The sequence below is a fragment of the Micropterus dolomieu genome, linkage group LG21, assembly GCF_021292245.1.
Source record: "Micropterus dolomieu isolate WLL.071019.BEF.003 ecotype Adirondacks linkage group LG21, ASM2129224v1, whole genome shotgun sequence".
In the NCBI taxonomy this organism is placed as follows: domain Eukaryota; kingdom Metazoa; phylum Chordata; class Actinopteri; order Centrarchiformes; family Centrarchidae; genus Micropterus; species Micropterus dolomieu.
In genome coordinates this window covers 27204243-27227851 of record NC_060170.1, presented here as the reverse complement: position 1 = coordinate 27227851, position 23609 = coordinate 27204243, and the positions used below count along the sequence as shown (strand labels likewise).

The window sequence follows — 23609 nt, the reverse complement described above, 5'->3', positions numbered from 1 at the left end:
CTGTGGAATATTTGCCTGTTTTTTTTTTTTGAAATACACATTGACTGTGTGTTCTGCCGAAAAAAGACATGAAAGGAGGGTCAAGGTAGTTGTTTGCCGAATAAGTGGTAGTCTTGAATTCTTGAAAGGCTTCTAAAGTACTATAGCTTTAGAAGGTAATAGTTGTAATTAGACATACTGGGAGATTGCGGCTGGCAGCCACTCAGGTCCCTTTTTCTTGACAGAAATGTAAAGACTAACATGAAAAAAGATATGGGTGACGCAAAGGCATCTGTAAAAAAAAATAAAGGGGGAAATACACTAAATTCAACGACAATGAATTCATGTGCATGCATGGCGTTCAATACACAAAAAAGACAAACAGTGAGTCTCTCTGTCACCCTCTTTGTGTTAGCTCTTCTCTCGTTCTCCACTTTGCTCTGTCTTTGTCTGTCTTTTCTTTTCTTTCCTTTGTGTCTCCGGACTGATTCTCCTCTGCTCTTATTCTCTTTCTCAAACACACATACAATCCTCAACTGTGCCAGATGTCAATAGCTATATGTGCTCTGAGAATGGCCAGCTGAGCTGCACCTTCTTGTCATGACTGTCAATATTGATGGAAGGGGGAGATGTAGAACTAGACATAAAGCAATTCTTAAGTTGTTTTTCATTACTCTGTGGACAAATTATGATCGAAAATTCCCTTTAGTAATTCCCGGTTCCCTTAATTTTCTATGTTTAGTCATTCCTTTTTACTGTGTGCCAGTGTACATGTAAACATCTTCCCGTGCTTTTGGTTAGTTAGTAATGGACAAATTGTGCAACAGGCATTCTACTTTTAGTGAAGTATCAACACATAGCTGATGTTATCGTGGCTTTTATTTCTCTAATTTGATAATTAAACATGTGCACAGGAGACAAGAATAACACTGGTATGCACAGGCACACACATTCACACAGTTACAAGACAACATTTTATCAGCTTGCATCATCTTTTTTGAAAGTATCAAAGCAGGATGTTGATATGTATATGTATTGATTGGATCTACAGATTGGTTGTCTAGGCAGTGCAGTCTTATACCAACAGGTCTCAGATTTTCTCATTTGTAGCAGCAGGCCTCCAAGCCTTCCTCACAACACCCTCACTGTGTTTCTGTTGGGATCAGAATGCAAAGCTATTACACACTGGAGGGTTTGTCTCAATCACACCGAATGGCTATGAATTTTAAATGCAGGATTAGGGCCTACAGAGGAGCAGGCACATGGGAGAGACTCAGTCAGTTGAGTGCTAATTTGATTAAAAAACATTCTTTTTTCCCCCTTTTTTTTTTTTTTTTTTACAAAACAGCTCTGGCAACACATTGTTAGCGGGGAAGATCTATTACTCATGCTTTAGTCCTTCTGCTGCTCCCCCAAATCAAACTACAGCATGAACAAATACTCTCTCCAAAAGGAAACTATTTGACCATGATGAGCATCCTGTTGAAAAAAAAGAACTGATCGAGTATGTTGTGGGTCAGCCAATCTAATACGGTGAAATGACATCATTAGAGTATAATTTTATATTCAATCCAAAACATGCATTCAGTCGATCCATCAAACGAAAGATAAAGGCTTACTTATTAAATTATTTCCACTAGATGTGTGTTTTAAATAGAGCCAAAAAAGGAATCGTGAACTGAATTTCCTTTCTGTTTTTGTTTGTCTTTCAGGTTAGTGGAGCTGAAATACATTCCTACGAATGCTTCCTTAAGATTATTGATAGAGCAGGCCTGTTTTTGTTATGATTCATGGGAAATGCTCACTCTCTATGCTCTGCTGTGAGGGTAAAGTGCAGAGCAGGTCACTTGAGTGATAATAATTCTTTGTCATCCTTACTGTTGTTGCAGGTGGAGACATGGATGACTCTTCCCCATATGAACCGGTAGCACCAAACCGACACCCTGATGCTTTCCGTTTGGCCTCCATCTCTTCAGGTATTATAGATTTGATCTTAACTGAAAACTTGATGGTTTATCATATGACTAGAAATATGATATAAATATTTATTCGAGAGAGGGTGAGTCAGAGGTTCCATCGGGATGGATACCATTGCAATGGCGCCTGAGCCTGCGTTGATCTTTCCTTGCTTGCAGTGCACCAGTCAACAGTCCTTGTCCTTTGAATAAACTGGGTGCTTATCGTCTGATCTGTATTGTGACATATGCATATTCTCAGTGTACTACCCCACATTTTCCAAGGTATTGATTTGGTTTCAGTGTGATTCCTCTTTTGTTTACTAATAAAACAACCTAGCACTCACCAGGGGAGCCTGCTATTTAATGTACTGGTTATTACTGCTATGGTATCACTAATCAATGTAGATCTCATTATAAGACACAACTACAATAGCTAATGCAGTGCAGAGAAGTGAGTTGAACAATAGGTGTGACACAGGGGCGACGTCTGTCCACTGCCAGAGCTACAGGCTACAGTCACATGAAAATTCAATTGTTTTCTTTATCCAGTTCTGAAAGAAATTTCCGGAGGATATTGTCTTTATTTTTTTGTGTGTCTTTTTTGCCAAAAGCAATCTACAAACACTGAAGACAGCACATTTTACTTTTCTTTTGGCTGATGTATCTTGTTTTGTTTTATAACTGGGGGGTACAAGAAAGACATGCTTTTTGCATAATCCCCGTAGTTTGAAATCAGCAGTGTATCACTTGTTTTTGGAAATGTGCTTGTTTGATATATTGAAAGAACAGAGAGTACTAGAATAAATATGAAATTCTGCAGCCTTTGATTACTTTGGGTTTTTGAGAGATGATGGCAAACTGCCTTCCCAGATTTAAGTGCATATTCATCTAGAAAGCATTCAGAAACAGCTTCCGTTACTTCTGCCAAGAATCCTGAAAATTTCTCATTTAATGACAGTAAATGTTTATAAGTTGTGTCTCAGTTTGAGATTCATCCTAAAAATGTGTAGTCACAAACAATCATACTGATTTGTGATTAGTTTTATTAGGGCTTTGTACAAAGATAAACTTTCAAGTAAGTAACACTCATGAACACTGAGTAATGGTGATTTCAGCTTTTCCTGTTGCCGTAGCTCCCCATTTTGGTGAAATGCCATCAATCAATTATTGCGAAATCATTCAGAGTAGATACAGCATGTGCACCCTCATATAAATATAGCTGCCTTGGCACATGACCAAAAATTTCCAAAATGTCATTGTTTAGTAGTTTTGAGATGTCCTGACAATCAACCAAGTAAATAATCAAAGAGTACAGACACTTGTGTACAAGTAAAAGTGTCCCAGTACAACAAAGAGCACAATGCAGTGTACCTTACACATATTATGATACAACAGGGGACTTATTACTGTATCCATTTTGCTTCAGCTGTTTCCTCTATTCTCTCCAAGGAAAAATATTGGATTTACTCTCCGAAATCTGTTTAGCCACAAGCTTTCCTCATTATTTATCATTTTGGAGGAAAGAGTAATTGATTGTGGCGCTGAGAGAAAACCGAAGGCTAAAAGATAAGTAATTACACACTTGTTTTATGAAAATACTTCTCACTTTGATTATTAAACCACACAAAAGTATTCATAATCACTTCTAAAAATGTTAAACAGTGTAGAGACCCAGGGAATATATGATATCTGGTTGGTTGATGAAGACGGGGGAATGTATACTCTCCGTGAGGAAAGGTAGGAAATTGAAAAATAATCTCTGCTATTTCAAAAGTTTTTGTCTGGGAGGAAGATAAGGGACAGAAGTTGTGATAGAAATGTAAAATAATTATATACTACTGTAGGCACTCACACTCTGAAGTTAAAACTAAACAGAACATATGGGGGTTCAGTTTTTGCATTGATACCTGGAAAACTATTTCATAAGGGCTTCTCCTTCTAATGGGACTGTGTAGTCTAAGCCACTCATTTTTGAAGATCTTCAAACTGAAAATTTGCATGCAATGAGCACATTTAACCCTGCGGGGTCTGTCTCTTAAGTAGGGGTGGTGGCTGCCGTTCAGTGGCAATAATATGGCTATAAGATGGCTTTATTAGAAATACAGCAGTGAATTCTGCTCATCCTGACCTGGCTTGGCTGAAACTGTGCACCTGCATCAGCAGTGTTTCATTGCGTCACTGCTCAGCAAAAGTTTCATCACTAGAGCATACTCGTTGACATCAGTGGGCCTTTTTCCACTGATCCCTTTGCTGTGGAGGTGAGGTGCAGTGTGGTCTCTCGAACCCTGTTCCTCTTCCTCTGTGTTCCATGCTGAGAGTTTGCTAGCTACTGGAAGTAGCTGGGTTAAGAAGTCAGCGAGGTCACCAGGTTGCATGAAAAATGCATTTTATCAAATGCTGAAAAAAGTCATGGTTCTCTGCTTTCTAGGCACAAGAAATGTTGTCTAGAAGTCCTATGTGGGCTGCAGGTTCATGTAGGGACTACTCAGTTTCCACAGTTGACACAGCACTAGACACCTGGCACAGTTAGTCTTCACTGTCAGCCAGAAGAAACTTGCTCTCCAGTGCAGTATCAGATAGATTCTGCCACATGCTGGCCCACTGTCATGAGGTGTGATGCTGCACACCTGCCCGCTTTTCTACATTCTGCTTAAGCAGTTGTTCACTCATGTGACCTGTGACACTTCTGCTATGCCCTGCTGTCAGTGTCAGGGCAGAGGATTATATGATGATGGAGATGATAGATGGACAGAGAGCAGAGGTTATATAGGGTATCAAACATGTAAATAGGACAATATTGACAGCTGACTGCAAGTGCAAGTGACCCCTGGGAATGCTATTTAAACAATGGTGTTCTCCTTTGGTAGAGTTCTGTTGACAACTCCAGTGTAATTGGTGGATCTAAAATACGATGATGGTAAACCTATAGTTCTCTTAAAGCCACAGTATGTAATTTCCTGTCACTATGGGATCGTTCAGGAAGTCCATAGCAAACAGATCAGATGGATAAAACTGGTAAAAACACTGAATAAAGCAGTTTCACTTTAAAAATCAGTGTTTCTTAGACGGTGTTTGGCAGACACCGGACTCTGCTGTTAACATTTTCTTGTTTCTCTCATTGTCTTCTCTTTCTCATAAAAGTGTGGCTTAACACTATGACTTTGGACTAAATGAAACACACCATTACCATAATTACAATGATGGATTTGCTTGGGTTTGAAAATATTTGGAAACATTTGAGACCTTGTAAGTACACAACTAAAGAAAATACATAACATAGGTGTAGTCATTTTTAGACATTTTAATGCAGAGAAGTTATACCTTTAACCAAGGCAGGGCTTTTTTAGCAAGTCACCCTTGTTAAAACTAAAAGCTGCAATAATCACATTCTGATCCCAGCAACATCCTGAAAACACAATGCACCATGTCACTATGAAGATTTTTTTATAACTAAGAACACACCTGTTACTTATATCAGAAACAAAGAGAGTGAGACATGGAGAAACGAGAGAAAGAGAACGAGGTCATGCCAATGACACCTCTGCTCCACAACAGCACAGACAGCAGTACATGGAATCTTTAATACAGCAGAAATGAAAAGTTTCAATAATACCACAAAATATTCCTTACAGCCTGAGACTGAGAAAGAGATTAGACAACTTTGGCCCTTATTATTAGATTCTGTGCTGTAATTGAATTGTCACAATGAAAACCATTCCAACGACAGAAGCAAGGAATATTGCAAGTTAAAGGATGTATGTACAAATGCAGACAAACCCCAGTGCAAGTCAGAGACCCAGGATGTGAAACAAAAGTATTGTTTCATACAATTGTTTTCATACAAAAGCAGCTTAACACACTTTCTTACCTTAATGCGACCCGGAGTCTTTTACCACCATATGAATTTATGAACTTTGTGTTTAAGTTTTCAGCAGCTCCAATCCAGTGCATGAATCAGCCGGTCATATTTTTTTTCCAGTTACAGCAGTCATCTTGTTAAAGGAGAGACACAAACATTTACGTTAGCTTACTCCTACATGTTGTTAAAAACACCAAAGTCAAGAATGAAAGTTAGTTGTCCTTATCTCTTGACATCTCCTACTTGACATTGTGGGACATGAACAGTACTGTCTTTAGTGGAAAGCTAAGGGGTGCATTTAGCCTTGCAATAAGAAAGAAACATTGTGTTACATCTTGTGTCACAATATTTTCATCACCAAATGATATGGAGTGCTGAGTGAGTCTTTCCCACAGGAAATCTATTATAATCAACCCCAAACCTCTTTAGTTGCTGTAAGAATTGAGCGCAATAAATAATATAAATGCATATTTTCCCAGTTCTAATCAAATTGGATTGAACACCAGTGGGAATCTGGCTTAATTCAAACAAAAAGATGAAGCATGGAGATGCTACTGATAAGCACATTTGCATTGTTTACAACCCCCAACCTGCCAATCGCCTGACCAAGTTACGTGTTGGGGCGATTAAAATGAATCAACAGTGGTGCCTGATGTGATCCTATTACTGTAGTTTGTTTGATGCATGCAGATACCTGATGATGAGGAGTAGGGCTGCAACTTAGTTTCTTGATTAATTGATTGTCTGGTCTATAAAATATCAGAAAACAGGGACAAATACTCCTCACAATTTCCCAGAGTACAAGCTGATGTCTTCAAGATATTGAGTTTCCTATTATGGAAAATAAAAGTGCAGCAAAGTGGAAAAAGAAAATGTTTTACATTTTATTCTTGCAGGCAGAACCCCTCTAGAGTTACTGTGCATGACCATTGCTTTTTTGGTTTCATGGCAGAGTTGCCGTACGAGTCAATATACTCAAGATTCAAATCAATAAGACATCATGTAGGAAGAATGTGGGAGAGAAACCTTCTTCCACAATGCACCCGGACTCTTATCAAAGACCATATTACGTACAGCATGCAAAAAATATAATTGACTGTAACTGTTAATATGCTCCATGTGAAATGTGTTCTGTTCTCTTGACCCAGCGCTGTGCTAATTAACTTATTAGGAGCAGAGGGCAGCGTAGAATCCTGCATTCAGGGGTCCCTCTAGGAATTAAGTTTAACATCCCTTAGTTAGACCTTCTAACTCTCAGCACTAAGCCTCTCACCTCTCAGCTCAATGTGCCCACCATCCAATTAAATCCAGAAAGCTGTTTCTACAGCTGGGGGAAAGGACCAGGGCAACAGCCGTGCTCAGCATGCTGCTGAAATGTTTGACATTTTCACATTGTCCTCATAACAATTACTATTACTTAGGCAAACACTAAGATCTCTTTTTTGCATGCGTGCGGTAGGGGGTTTAGGTTATTAGGGATCTGACTGTATCTTTGCATGTGTTTGTTTGTGTAAGATTGGTTTTGTGTTTTCTTCTGATTGTGCCTGCATGCATTTATATTACTTTGTTTGCGTAATTATTCAGTGTGAATTTTCTAATCAGTTTACCCTTAGCCTGTCTCTCTGTGGGTCAGTAATGAGTTGTTGTTTGAAGCTCAGTTATCAGAGACCCTTTGTAATAGTCAGCATTTTTCTAACAAGTTTATTAATTTAATTACCATTGAATAATCCACGGAACATGTTTGTTGTTAGTACTTTTAGTTTATATTCCCTACTTGCATGGTGGTCATGAACAAGGAAGCAGATCATTGATATGGTGTTCTGAAGGTTCACCTGGCACACAAATCTTATTAGATTATTTCAATACATTATGTGTTATTGCCAATGACAGTTGGCAAGGAGCTTAACAGCATGCATATTAAACCTGACAGGGACTACTGAGGATGTTCTAACTTTGAAATTCACTGAGGAAGTTGAGGAAGCTCAACTTGATGGAAAAGGCTCATAAACAGCTCAAGTATTTAGAAGTGTGTTTACAATGATTTAAAATTCCTTTGGACACCACTTTCCCACCTCTGCACACATTAATTCTCACATACAAATATTTAGTCTGTTCTTGTCATTTCCATCTCCCCCCGCTCTCTCTGAACTGGTTCATTTTGCAGCAATAATTTCATACTTAGAGTTAGAATTCAGTTTCAACTCCGCTGGCCTTCCTCTGATGACGTCTATACTTGCTCAGTAAGGCTTAGGGAGATGATGTTGTAGATCTAGAGTGCCCTCTTCCTCCCCTCTGGAAACCCCTCTGCGACACAGAGTACAGAGATAATGACTGATGAGCCCTTTGACACGGAAATGCTTGACATGCTCCTCGGGGTCTGAACTAAAGACTTCCCTAACAAGCTCTCGCATGCTCACCCAGGGCTGTATTAAATCCAAACTTTGGCACCTTTCCTAATTACTGAGAACATACCCGGAGCGAAGAGCCTCTTCCTAACCTGGGCTGAACTCCCCTCTGCAGCGCAGTGTCCCTTGAGTATGGGATGATATATGAAATGCAGAATTCAAATTAGGCTGACGGAGAGCAATTACCGGGGAAGGAAGATCCCTTACTCTTTGGGAAAATAAGCATCAAAATCCAGATACAGTGTACGTGAACGTTTTATCCACTTCTTCTTATTCATACATGCTCTGTCCACCTCCCTCACCTCTCTCTTTGTTATCCCTCTGTTTTTCCTTTCACTGGAACATAGGTCTTAGGTAATTTTCTGTTTCTCCTTGTCTATCTCCCTGTAGGTGTCTCCTATCTCACATTTTAACGCTTTTCTTTCTTTCTTTCTTTCTCCACTACATTGCCATTAGTGGCGTCTAATTTATGATGCACATACAGTAGAAAGCCCTATTAAAAGCCTATTTACAGTTGTTTAACTGTTGTTGACAGCAACTAAATGTTATGAGACACATGAGGCAGTTGTGCTACAATTTGAAACTCTTTTTGTCAATTAATGTTTTGTATTCCTCAAATTAATTTAATACGTCACATTGTGCTAAAATGCAGACCTAAAACATCTCTGCACACATTACATATTAGTTTATTCTGCGACCAACAATGCCAAACTATGATGGGAAAAACATTACTTATGACTTTTCCTGCACTCAGTGACACTGATTGCTCTGTGTTTATTACATTCATTAATCAATCAATGCACCCACCCGCCTGTCTATCTGTTCATTCATTCAGTCAGTGCCTCGCTTCCTCATTAATGTATTGTACAACAGTCAGCAAGGTGCGTTAATAGATATGTGTAAACTATTGTGATGCTGAGAGCTGTTGATTGCACTACTGATGGGCTGGGTTAATTATTCTGAGCAAGAGTCGTTCATCTTTCCTGAATTAGGCTGGATTAATTGAAAGCTCTCCAGTATGTCTCTGTAAGTGGCTGTCCAATCTGTTAGTCAGTGTCCTCTCATGTCATCTTTCTATCTGCTGTAATCAACAGCTCAACCCTCTTCTCCCCTCTTAAAGCGTTTTCCATTTTTCTACATCTCCTATCATTAGCTTATCAACCCCTTTCTCTTCACATTATAGCAGAATATGTCTGCTGACAACCTTCATTGTAATGCACTTGGAAAATCAATTATAACTCTGTAACACAATACTGCACCACTTCTTTGCTTCCATCCTCTTCTCCTCCTGCTCTTGCTATCATCCTGTTTGTGTGTAAGCACGTCAAAGCCATCAAGTGGGCTTTGTGTCTTATGTTTGCCCCAGGACATCTTTTTGGGTTGAGCACCAAATTCAATCTCAGCTCCCCAATCAGAGGTAGTAAAAACCCGTCCATCGCTGCAGCCTCAAAAAGCGGCTTCAGCCCTGCTTGGTCAGATAAATCTTAGGAGCTCATCCTTCTCCTATTCCCTTTTCATCCTGGACCCCCCAGTGGCCCACATTAGAGCCTGCAGATGGCCAGGGGAGATTTAGGAGCTGCAATCCATCAATGTAATGCAGCCTGAACCACTGGACAGCCGCCCTGCTAACCTCTCCTCCAGCTGAACCATACAGCCCCCCTTCAGGTCCGCTTCAGCCAAGCTTGGCCCACTTTAGTAAAACTTTGGTCCTGACTCGGCCTCTTCATGCCCGGTGCCAAAATCAGCTCTCTTTTCGATTCTCATTATAATCACAGATCAACCAAGCTGCTCCTACTTGACAAGGTCAGCTAATTGTCTTTTCCTGCCTGTCAGGTTTGATGTTATAGTTGCATTAAGTAAATTATCTCAACACAATTCTGTCTGCCTTTTTAGTCACGTACACCAACAAGACTGAGTTTGTTATACTGCCAGACATCTGTTGTGGAGTGTTTATCCTCTCCCCTCAGAGAGTGCAAGGATAAACAAGTTTCATTTGATGATACGATGATGTCTTATTTTAATAACAGTCATAAAAGTGAATACTCTTATTATTTGAAGAAAGAAAGGTTCTCCCTGGTGGCCTGTAACAAACAATGAAAAAAGACAGCACTGTTTTGAACACTTACATCTGTTGAATTTAGGGCATGTCTCTTAACACCCTGCCTGTTTATCAGAGCACCTGCAACATTTAACCTTGATACATCTAAATGAAAGCTCTGGTTAACGGTGAGTGTGCCTTCTTCTTTCTGTGACAAACTCCTGGTATTTTACCACGGCTATTCTTCAGTGGCAGTGAGTTTTGTTTTATCTGACATGATCTGAAATCATTAATTTTGGGGGTTTGCCACCCCCCTCCCCCGTGTGATTTGTTCTATGTATTGCCATTTCTAGGATTGATAACGTGTGATGCACCACTTGGAAACAATACAGAATCTCTAGCACACCCCTCTAAAATAAATGGACTTTCTGCTCCTGGCTGTCTGATAGACACAGAGTGAGATTGGTTCTGTTGAATAAGAGATGAATCTCTCTGGGTGTCACCATGCCGCTACGACCTCTGAAATATCATTATCTACAGGGGAGGGAGGTTAACTTTTCTAATATAGCCTGAATACAAGAGAGGGATGCCACAAGTGAACATGATCCTGCTTTATTACCAGTATATCTCAGGAAAAGGTATGTTTTTGTACTGCCATTGTGGTATACGCAGTATCTCACAACACACAGACACATCTAATGGCATAATCTGTTTTCCACAAATCCGATGTGCAGCCTGAGGGCTAATTGCAATATTTCACCTTTTGATTATACTGAAAAAACAGAAGGGAGCTTATTCTTGCACCATATAATAAGTGGGTCATACAGTACAGGGTGTATTACATCATGGGGTCTTTGACAATTCCTTGACCTTCACTTGTTTTGTGTAGTTTTGTTTTCCACTGACCAGTACTCAAATTAATGAGCTTTCTTGTCAATATTTTCCCAAAGACTTCTGTTTGCATTTAACTATTTTAATATTTTATAGTATATCGTAAATTGTTAACTTAATAAGTAATATAACAAAAATATCAGAATCATTTGTATCAAACTGAAGTAACTTGATACAGCAACCCGATAATGAACAAATATTATGATGATCGCATCGTAGTATTACCTGAAAATGAATCATTTATTAACATCCAATTTGGAATCATAGCTCAATTCATTCATATTTCACTCAAGGTCTGAAACAGACTGAATAAATAATTCAGTCAGAGTGGATGTAGGGTAGCTGCAGGCATCCCTCCAGTGGCTTACTGTTGGTTGGAGAAACAGAGAAGCATAGATGATATTGAAGAGTCTCCTTCAGCGTTCAAGTCTAACATTTGCAATGAACTCCCCGACGGGTGGAGATGCGAGGATTATTGTTTTATTTGTTGAACTCGTATGGCAGCTGAGCCCACTGTAACCTATTTCAGATTGATGATGTTGAGTCAGATGATCAATGGAATACATGAGCAGATGTATGTTTTTTATATACATCTGCTGTGATTTTATTTGATCCAGGTTGTTTGCTTAATTACGAACAATCACAAAAAATCTAGCATTTTAAATTCTAACTAATCATCCCTCTTTAGAAATATATGTAATAAGACTGAAATACAAAGGTCTTTTTTCAAGTGCATCTGCTATGTCTTCCATCAGTGTTTTCAATTAATTGTGAGACTTAAACATAGGACTCTCTACCCTTTAGGTTGACTAAAGTCACTGAGTTCTCATTCTTCTTTGTATCCACTGTCAGGGATGCTCACAGTGGCCCCAAAAGGTTTCCACTGTCTTGATGCTGAGAAAAACTGCAACCCCTGTCTTGATGCGGCCAAAGCCTGCAACCTCAATGGCAGCTGCAAGAGGCAACGCTCCGCCTACATTGCTACCTGCAGCAAGGAGGACCCCAACAAGGGTGAAACCTGCAGCAAGAAGCGCTGCCACAAAGCACTGAGATTGTTCCTGGACCGTGTGCCCCCAGAGTTCAGCCACCGGCTGCTCTTCTGCCCATGCCAGACCGAAGGTTGTGCAGAACGACGCAGACAGACAATCGTGCCAGATTGCTCCTATAAAGATAAGGAGAAACCCAACTGTTTGGAGCTACGGAGGATCTGCCGCCAGGACCCACTCTGCAGGTAAAAGAAAGAAAAATGGTGGGTGGCATTTGGGATGTAAAGAGAAAAGGAAGAGTATCCTGCGAGGGGTGGCAGGGCTTACATTTGTTTTATGTGCATGCATGTCTGTGTGTGTGTGTGTTCTTAGAGTACAGATTTTAGTGTTGTGTGTATGAGACGAGCTCCTGCCAAACAAATCTGAAGAGTCATTATCATCTTTTTGTATTCATGAAAAATGAGAAAATAGAAAATTGAATCCGTGCAAGAGTTAGAAAGAGTTCCTGTTTCCTCCCATGGCATCCTACAGTTCTATATTTGTCTGTTGTAACTTTGCCAGTGAAGTAATTAGACTTTCAGGGAAGCTGTGGCTATTAGACGCAGGATGAAGATGTGAGGCTAAGTTGAAGGGACAACGCTCAATTAAGCTGAACAAAACATTAGTGGATCACGTTGGCTGCATGGGGCCTCGATTGGATTCAAGTGACCGGATTCAATTCACACCTACCCAGCCGTGACATGTTTCCTTGTGTTAGTGCTGCTGGGAGCAGGTGAAACACAGCAGTTGTACTATCAGCCAAATCAGCTGTCAAGACCTTTTTACACCGCCCAGAACCATGTACTATGCCTGGCAATCTATAGGCTATACATCCAGCTGGCTGAAGGAGATATTCTCTACATTCATTAGTCTAACAGCATAAAAAATGTGGTACTTTTGAATAATTCTAAGCATTTAAAAGCTCATTTATGAGCCTAATGGAGTTTGACCAAGTGTTAGACCCTTGAAAGCTCACGGCTAAAAATAATACTCATGATGTAAGAATTATCAGACAGGGAGACAATCAGTGATGGCTCTTGACAGAGTTTGTGGGTTTAATACTCCAAGTAGCAGTCCAACCCCAGTAGTCATGGAATATTAAAGCACCTTCCCTGGTTGGATACTTGCAGTAACTGCCTAAAAAAAGAACTGCCGCTTCTTCAGAAAAGCATGTTTGACTATTTAAAAGTTTGGAATTTGTTTAGGACACAACAACCAATACATTACATAAAAGTACTTGAAGCCATTTGAAACAGTATAAAAAGATTTCTTTGCATTAAAATAAACAACATGTTGTACAATATAAATAATAACTAATAATAATCCACAGTCACATGAAATTGAAATGAGTTTTGCTAGCCATGAATAGCAATTCCTTGTGAGATGTTTATCTATGTTGCGTCACATTTATCCTGTTTCCATAAAGGTTAGCAGCCTTCGAGGCTGAGCTTTGATGGCAAACCTCAATTGCTCTCCACCAACACTAAATCCAACTACAATGATGCTAAAGTAGGGAAACTCTATTGCCTCCTCTCCGATTTATGATTGTCTTAATAATTACCTGCTTGCCTGCATTGTGTAATCTGTTTTCAGGCTGAGTTGCTTTCTTTGACCTTTAGGCCCCCGGGTGTCTGCTGTGCACCTTCGTATTGAGAAAGATGAAATAGAATGTTAAAGCTCATTATCTGTGGCCACGTAATGCCCCACTGAGGTCAACAGCTTGATGAGAGTGCACACACTCATACAGTACAGACACACACACACTGGCCTGCACCAACAACCATTTAGCAGTCACACTCACACAAACCCACATGCTCACACACAACCACTTTCAGCTTGAACATGACTCTAATAATCTACTGTTTGGGTGCGTGCAGTGAATAAGTGCTGCCATGCAAGAGAATGTCACTACGATTCAATTAAACTGAGATGTCATTGGTCAGTGCTGGGCTGACAGTGCTCTCTGATTGGTGATTTCATCCTGCCTTGAGGTATCCACAATCATCACCCTCCTGTGAGATATTTTTAATGTGTCCTCTCTCTCTCTCATTGCCCTCTATCTGTTACATGATGGCAGGCATTATCACAGGACAGCTCTGTCCTATAAGACCTTGGAAGCCTTGATTTGTTATTTTATTTGATCTGATAATTTATCATAAAATATTGCATTAACCAACACATTATGTTCTTAATTTGTTCTGCATCTTCAGTGTGTTGGACAAACAACTCAAAAACAAACATTTAAAATGTATTTGTCATGCTAATGGAGACAAAGTCCACAGATTATATACAGACACCTATAAAGAGCTTTTCCAAAACTTTTTAAACACAGAAGTGACTGCACACTCAAATACAACACCAGGGGAAACTTTCCTTGGCTCCATTCTCCCCTCTCTGAGATGTGTTGATAAAAGCAGGGGAAGATCATTCAACGGCAGGGCTGTCTCCCCTGGGGACGCCTGTCTGACTCCAAACAGGGGATACACAGCTAGCCCAAGCCTATTTCATTTTAACACAAGGGACGGATTGAGAGAGGAGGGAATGGTAGGAGGAAGAGACAGAGGAAGAGACAGAGGGAGAGATAATGAGACAGAGAGAGAGGTGGAGAGGGAGGGAGGGTCGCCGAATCGATCCAGGCCGTAAAACTACTGCAGCAGGTTGGAGGTCAGTGGTTTGGGCGTATAGCTATGGATTCTGCAGCAGACTCTGCAGGCCATGTCAAAGACAAGCTCAGCTCACTGCAACACACTCTGATGTAGAAAGGGTCACGGCTCAAAACACGTGCAAGTCAAAATGGATTTAAAAATGTATACTTACCTATTTTATTATTTATTTTGGAAGACCAGCAGCGCCTTGCTTTGAAATACTTTCTTTTTTGAGTTTTACCTTGAGCACATTGGATGCCAGATTGGCTGTGATTTTACCTTTGGGGACTGTTCAGATTGTTCCAGGTGGAGCCCAGAGCTCAATCAAACACAAAAATAATAAATATTTGAAAGGATTTCAAATATATAATGTTGGCTTGGTCTTAGGTGGCATATTGCACTGAAAAATTTCCTTCTCTTCCTGGTCTCTGTGATGCAATTGTTAACACACTCTGGAGATCTAGGGTTTGGAGATGGACAGAGAACAAGTATTAAATGGAGCAGCTCTTATTTCCTACACCTGGTTGTACTTCTGCTGCTGTGTTTACGTTATTTCCGTCTATAATCCTGCACCAACAGACAAAAATGGACATTCCTATGTTTGTTACTGTTCTTCTATTTCCCTCACTTCCTCTCAGCTTCTTCCCTCTCTGTTCCAACATCTATTCATTTGGGACTGCTGAGTCCACAGAGTGACAATAGGCTATATTTGGATGTGCTGTTTTGGGTAGTGTAGTGTGCATGCATGCTGTATGCAAGCAGAGAAACTCCCTATTCAGTTCCATGTCAGTTCACGCAACACAAGCCCAAGGAAGTCTAATCCAAAGAGCATTGAGTTGTATTCTGTATTGATTGTCTGAAGGATCAATGCAATTCTTCTATCTTTGATTAATATCCCCCGGTCTCCGGGCTCACTGAGTGCTCTTTGATTGAGTTCTTTGGCCACTGGTTATCAAAGTGGGGAGCTGAGAGACAATCGATCATTGTACAGGTAACCTGACCCAGTTTGGGAGATGAACTGTACCAGGCTGCCTTTGCTTAAAGAAAACTCACAGGGTACTACTCTCGCTCTCTCACTCTCTCTCTCTTTGACATACACACACACACACACACACACATATTGCCCTAAATCAACAGTCTGCTCTGTTGTATCTGACAACTCAAGCCTCCACTGAGAGAGAACAGTGCAGGGAGAATGACTGGCCCAGATGGCATTACTCTGTAGCTTCTGATACGAGGCTAAAAGAAATCAGGATGTTGTTGCACTTTTATCATTAGTTTCTCTCACATTCACTCACACACACACATACACTTTTGGCTTTTGTGAGGACCCTCAGTGCATTCCCACTAACCCTTCCCTAACCTCCCATTCACACATACATAGAGACTATGATATACTGTAACTATAATGAGCCGCTAAGACTTGACTGTGTGGAAAGAGATTTCTCAGGAAATTAACTACTTTGCTGTGTGCAGGTCTAGTGAGAGCAGAGATGTAAATTACATGCTCAACCCCAAATCTGCACAAGCTATAGATTCACAAGAGGCAGCCTGCTACTTAAAATCTGTATGTGTTAATAATGCATTGACCATCTCAACTACATGCCTAAACTCAACCCTTCTTCCATCTTAAACGCGAATTAGAGAATTGTTCTTTTGTCATTTTGTGCAGAAGACCGTTGATATATTTATACCATATAAAGTTGAAATGCAAACATGAACATTTTAGCAAACAGTTCCCAATTTACACTTTCAGCTGACACAGAGCGACTTTAGGATTCATTTAGAGTCAGGTTTCTGGTGACCCAATGAATTTAAGTGCAATGTTTACTCTCCTCCCAGTTTTGGTTTGGTCTCGTCTAACTCTTAAGAGAAATATCTGGCTGTTTATCTGTTAAATGCTCCACTATGCTGACTTTGCCTGTCTGCTGTTAACAGTGTTGGGCAAGTTACTCAGAAATTGTAATAAGTTATTACTTATTTATTACTCCTTTAAAAAGTAATTATATTACTTTACTTATTACTGGGTGATAAAAGTAACTAGTTATGTTACTCGTTACTACCATATTACTTTCACTACCACCCCCCTCCCCTACCACCCCCCTCCCTTCCCCCCAAACAAAGCAGCCTCTCCTGACTCCCGACTTTTTTACTAACATCATAATAACAGCAGCAAGCAAGAAGTCTGTTTTTTTGTTTCAAAACATAATGTTTCTTAACACCGTACATGCTGCATACAACGCTGAAATAAAAAAAAAGCAAGTAAATCCCGACTTTTGAACTACTGTTTTCCTGCACATATATTTTAAGTGCAGTATTCAGTATTTTTACAAAACATAAAACGTTACTTAATGCCACTCTCTCCAGATGAGTGCAAGCATCACTGGCAGTAGCGGCAGGAGTTTCTTTCCATAAGTTTCACATTGCTGTGCTGCTTTAGCAGATGCTTCAATAAGTTAGATGCAGAACTGATTGCGGTTGAAAGCTTTTTGCTGGTCACACAAACTTTACAACGAACGAAAATGTTCTTTATATCTTAGACTGTGAAACAATAATGGTAATTTTTTTGGCTAACAGCTGACTTGAACAAGGTGCCGCTTACCTGCCGCGCAGTCACGCATTCACGTCAAGGATGGTGCGTTCAGTTATGCAGCGTTACTTGGATTAGTAGCCTAACTGTAATAACATTACTGTTTTGGAAATAGTAATCAGTTACACTACTAGTTACTGGGAAAAGTAATATTATTACAGTAACGTGTGTTTCTTTAAGCTTTTTTACCATAAACAGCTGCCTGCTGTGGCTGAAAACATTGTTGATAAGAGAGGTAAGAATGACACAAAACAGTCTGTGTGGGCCTGTAAAGCCAAAACAGTGAACTGAAAGACACTCAGCTACTAACAACCCATTTCACGCTAGAACTTAGTAGAGCAATAGCAGCAGCTTCAGTCCTCAATCAGTGTCTACACAGGATGCAAATAAAACACTTCAAGACTTGATGCATGTAAATATGCATCAGTGTATGGTTAGACGCACATAGTGCAAGTGACACGTAACACATTACACGGCCTGTTTAGACAGCTGTATTAATTAAAATAGAAGCTTATCTGTTCCGACAGACACATGAGATGGATGACTGAAAAATGCAGTTCAAACAGCTTCGATGTGGACAAGACTTTACACATAGTCATTAGATACATTGTTAATATAAGAACATTGGCTGATTAGTGCAGATTTAAACCTAAATCTAATCAAATGTAGATTTTAGATGTAAAACCAGGTCTCAAAAACCCTGTTGAAGAAGCAAGGACTGGCCAAAGTGCCCTTAGTTTCCATAAATGTCATCAATCTGAAGGCCTCAAACCCAAAATGGTCCTCACAATAATAAAAGCTTACCTGAAAAATTCTGTGCTCAAGGTAATACCTGGACTGTTTCTATCTCTCTGGTTACAATACAAGCTATCAAAGTGAAGAGTCTTTTCTGATAGTGTAAAGCTCTAGTTTTGCAAGCAAAGCATGTGTCAATTGGTGACCTTTTCCTCATACATAGTACAGTTTGCTGCAGTATGCGGCTTTAAATCAGGCCTGGGCTTCAGCGAAGACGTGCTCAGCTTGCTGGCTACATGAGAGTGGCAAACATGGTGAAAAAATAAGCAAGAGAGAGAGAGAGAGAGAGAGGAAGAGAAGTAGTGAGAGGGATGGGGCAGGAGTTGGAAAGAAAGAGTTGTGCATTTAATTCCAATACATGGATTAGTATATGCCCATTTACTTTCCCAACTGTAATCTCTAAGGGAACATGGTATAGGGGAAAACTGCAGTCATTACTGACTAGGCCTCATCCTTTCCTACACAATCTCTCCCTCTAAAGGTACCATATTTATTATTAATGCAAACAGTTTCAATAGGACTTCAGACGTATCTACAGAATGGTCGGCAGTTTTGAATGTGTCAATTAGTACCTGCTCTTTCACTCTTTGTCATTCTTACTCTAAACTTCTCTTTGTACTTAAGGAGTCTCACTGATAGCTGCAGCATGTACCTTTCTTTAAACTTTTCCCACATAATTGTTTGGTTGGTGACTAAGAGCTATTTAATTACTGGTAAACTCGTTTTTTCAGGGACAGTTTATCATTTGTTTGATGTGTATACTTGTCTGGCGGATGGATGTTTGCCTTGTTCAGAGAGTATTTAGGGAGCTCAGATAACCTTGAATAATCTACTCATACCTTACCAAACAGAGAGTGCTGGGTTTTTGTGTGTGGTATGCTTGATTTAGCATTCACCCAATGACATAACATTCAGTAGGTGGTTGTAAGACATCTGCAGCAGGTGGTGTAGACAGAAGCAGGGACAGAGAGCACGAGAATGTGAGAAAGGAAAAGAAACACTGAATTGCAAGCCAATTTTCTGAGCATACAATTATGCATAAGTGTTTCAAAATAAAATAAAAAGTGGGTTAATTAAATGAAAGTGCAAGTTTGGATTGTTGCTTGTTTTCTGCTTAATAATTCAAGGAAGGTTGTGTCACAAGACAGTTTTTGATGGTTTCAATTCTCTGCTGAGTAAGGGGGCGAAAGGTTGTGTCATGTGACAGCTAAGCTAAACTGCCTTGTGTTTTGACTGAATGCCATCTGTCCACACTGCCCTTTTAGAGTATTGACTGCGAATCCCAATGAGTACAGTGCTGCCAAAAAGGCCGGCCTCTGTCCAGGCACATTCAAGAGAAAATAGCTGTGGGTAAAATGGACAATCACCTCTGACCAGAGCAACAAAGAGACTGTCACAGTGTCACCAGCAGAAATGAACTTGGGAAGGCAGGAGCAGAATGCCACTGTAGCCGACCAAATCATCCGACACTGAAGAGTGTCTTTTAGTGGAAAGACAGAAATAACTCTGACAGATGTTATGCCCTTTTAATCAAAATATATTCATAGCACTCCACCCACAAGGTCAGTGCTCTAATGTTAGGGTTTGTTATGATGCAATGAGCCGTGCTGCACAATGCAGAGTGTCAAAAGAAAGTAATAGTCAAATCTCAGCTTTGCCATGCCTTATTGTTTCCTTTGGCATCAAGTTACAAAAGGACACACGAGGTTGTTGAGTCCTATTGATTAAACTAGGGTCACAATCCCTAGCTGTGAGTTTGCACATGAGCACTTGAGGCTGCAATGACAATCAGTTTATACAACAGTGACAACAAGACATTAATGAAAGAGGGTAGATAAGGTCGGAGGAACACAAAAGAATGGAGAAAAAGATGAACCGAGAGAAACATCTTTTGTTTTCCTCATTTGCTTCGTGTATTTGCTATTTAGTTGGCAGCTGTTGTGTCATAGTTATTGTTATGCTTTTTGTACAAAAAGGGAGAGTTATGGTTTCTAAAACCTCTCTGGGCTGAAGACTGAGGAAAGTGATAGGACTGAAGAGCTGTAATTTCACATTTAACAGAAATAATCATTTGTAGAATAACTCATATTTGTAGACAGAGCACAGATAAGACTCTCAATAGACTTTTGTTTTTAATGTAGAAAGGAAACTATTAGAGGGCTGTGGAGTCTGATAGCTGTTTTTTCTTCCTGCCCCTCCTCCTTCATGAGGAAATGGTTTCCAAGACTGACACTCATCTGATTTGAGTCACATTGTTTGTCACAGGCATCAAGTGATAGGAATAAGAATTCATATAAAAAGCCATTAGTTTTCTATTACTGCCAAGCTAAATGGACAGGCACTCTGTGCTCAGCCGAATCACTGTGTTTAAAGTGTCAGGTTGGTTGAAAGAAGTCTACCTCTGTGGGGGCTCCCCTGCCACTTCCCTGGGGGCTGAGAGGCTGAAATGACCATAAAACTCTGCTGAGCTAGACAGCCTGTAATTTCAGCAGCGAGTGGCGCTTTGCCGAGGTATAATGGAAAGCCAGTGGAAGCCATGAAATTTGCTGCATCCTGGTGTTGGAACACCATTGTCTGAACACTCAGGACACCTCTCTAAACTTTAAATTACTGTTTTTAAACCATCATTGTCTGAAAGAGCTCTGCATCTAAAAAGAAACACAGTGCTTGTTCAGTTTCTTTAATCTTCTGTGGTCTGTGCCTTTCCTACAGAAATCTGACGTTCACATTCTTTGTTAGCACGGAAGTAAAAGACCCTTTGCCCATAAGAAATTGTGGTTCTAAAGGTTGCTTTGTATAGGCACAATAGAGCTGTTCTCGCTCTCTCTGTCTGTTGTATCTTTTTTTGTCATCTGAGGCATGATTGTGGGTACAAGGGCCTTCTTTCACTCAGAACAGGAATGGATGAGAGAGGGCTTTGAGTGAGGAGAACAGGTGTGCAGAGGGATAGGTTTGTAGTTATGTGTGTGTGTGTGTGTGTGTGTGTGCTTTTTTGTGTGAATTAACATTATGTAGTGTGTATCGCTACTTCAGTATGTGTGCATATCAGCCTTTGCAGCCATGGTAGAGCAACTATGTGTCCTGTTTTCTGAAGCATGGCTTTAGATGTGATGTTAGCGGCATGTCACATTGGGAGGCTCTCTGGGTGATTTGATATGAGGGCGGATGGAGAAGGAGTTGGAGTAATGAAGTGAGTCTGAGTGGGGTTTGCTCCAGGAGGCCCAAGCCCATCACACCACATTGGCTGCATCTCTGCTGTGGTGAAAGACACAGAGAGAGAGACAGGGAGACAGAGAGATTATAACCTCATCACCCCATATTCCCCCTCAGCCAAATCTGCTTGTCTCTGCTCTCCGTATTCGCAGAGTTGAGATGCAGCACAACAGTAAGCACAATGGTCTTGAGCTCATTGCAACAACAGGAGGAGTTTCCTGAATGGCAATGTCCAAGGGCGTCAAGATATCCTCATTGCCAAGATATATGAGCTGGGGGTGTGGGGGGACCTCCCTCAGGAAATTTAGATCTTTAAACACTTAATTTCCTGCATTCTGGTGAAAGTTTCTGCACCAATTTATGGTGGAAATGTTTTTATCTATGTAAAAGCAAACACAAAATTCAGGTAGCAAGTGACATTTCAAAATATATAAATATAATAGAATCTAAGTCAGTGCAGCTGTTAAGCATTCCGTGTTGCTTTCTGATCTGTTTCTCCTGTAGATCAACTTTTCTCATGTAATATCATCCCTGCTGAGGCAACACATATGTAAGCATGATTCAGTCTTCCCTCCTCTTTTGTCATGTTCAGAGGAAGAGAATGGAAAACTTGGCCAAAAAGAAACTGTGTCAAGAAGTTGTTAAAGTTACTGATTGGTGCATGCACATTTGTTTCTTCTATATTTTAATTGCACTGTGTGTTTTCTTAATGTGCAAATAAACCTTACTAAAAGCATTTTCATTTGTTATTTAACTGCAAGCTATATGCAAGTTTTTTAACCAAATTTTGCTTTAAAAAAGTGATGGGGACAAAATTAGCCATTTCAAAAAGTGATGGGGACAAAATTAGCCATTTCAAAAAGTGGTGGGGACATGTCCCCAGCATCCCTAGTATAAATGACACCTTTGGCAATGTCCCTCCTGCCAAAAGTAATAGATTGAGTGTCTGCTGATAAACATGCAGGTAGAAGCTCAGTGTCATTACAATGCATCTCATCTTATCCAATTACTTTAGAACCTTATGAAAAGGGCGCAAAATAATGAATAAGTGTTCAAGTAGCACCACTGTAGCACGTATAATAAGTGATACGCCTGCAATGCATATTTAAAGACAAGACAGTATGTTAATTTCTGTGACATTAAAATTCCACCTGTTTAGGCTACTGTGGCATGCAGTGGTGTGCATCATCAGCACTTTCTTGTTTTTTAAAATGAATCTTCTGATTATTGCATGAATGCAATGCTGTAGATACGTCTGTCATAGTTTCTCACTAACTACAGTATAATTCACATGACCAGATAAATAGACAATAAGTCGTAAGAAATCCTTTACAGTTTTGCTATTTAATCATGTGTGAATGTGAAAATACATGCAAATACATAATTTACATATTTTGTCCAGTAGTTGTTGTAATTCTATGAGGAAAATCTGTATTTAAAGGTGCTATATATGGACACCATCATGAGGTAAAGACTTTACACATTTTCATTGTGTGAACAACATTTTGGGTGAAGGCTCTTACATTTCTTATTGGAATGAAGTCAGCAAAGAGGATACTGTTTCTGTGGCACAAATGAAGGTACATTTTTAACACATGAGTCTGCACAGCAAAAAAATTAGCAAAACATGAGCTGAGAGCACAACACACGCACAAGCTGTTATGTGTCTTGTGTGGACAGCTGTATTGGTTAAAAGCATAAAAGCGTTATGGAAGTGTGCCTGTCAGACGAATGAAAAAACAGGTTAAAACATCTACTTCAGGGTAGATAGGTTTGTCAGGATAGCAAGAACTAAAATTCTGTGAAAATGAAAAAACGTTTCAGTCGGAGAAATCCTCCGACTGAAACTTTGGCACAAGGGGGAAAAAAGTGGCTGACAAAAATGCTGTCTCAAAGGAATAGTTAAACATTTGGGGAAATACATTTATTGGCTTTGTAGCCTTGAGTTAGACGAGAAAATCAATCAATATTTATGTTTATGTCTGACCGTTAAATATGAAAATACACCCAGGAGATAGTTATCTTAACCTAGCATAAAGACAGGAAATGGGAGTAAACAGCTAGCCTGACTCCGACCAAAGGTTAACAAACAAAATCTGCAAAACCAGCACCGCGTCAAGCTGCACATTTCAGATCGACCTGGAGTGCAAGTCAGACACAGAAATGGCATAGAGATAAATTTCCAAAATATAACATCCTGTGTAGACTCCC

General features: G+C 40.0%; 1 protein-coding gene across 1 annotated transcript in view; it reads left to right on the top strand.

Annotated features, from left to right (window-relative positions):
- Positions 1 to 23609, top strand: part of LOC123960989 (GDNF family receptor alpha-2-like) — a 50996-nt gene that overhangs the window by 11696 nt on the left and 15691 nt on the right. Inside the window, exons 3-4 of the mRNA XM_046036059.1 lie at positions 1869 to 1955; positions 11983 to 12361. Coding sequence (XP_045892015.1) covers positions 1869 to 1955; positions 11983 to 12361 — 466 coding nt within the window. The remainder of the gene's footprint in view (positions 1 to 1868; positions 1956 to 11982; positions 12362 to 23609) is intronic.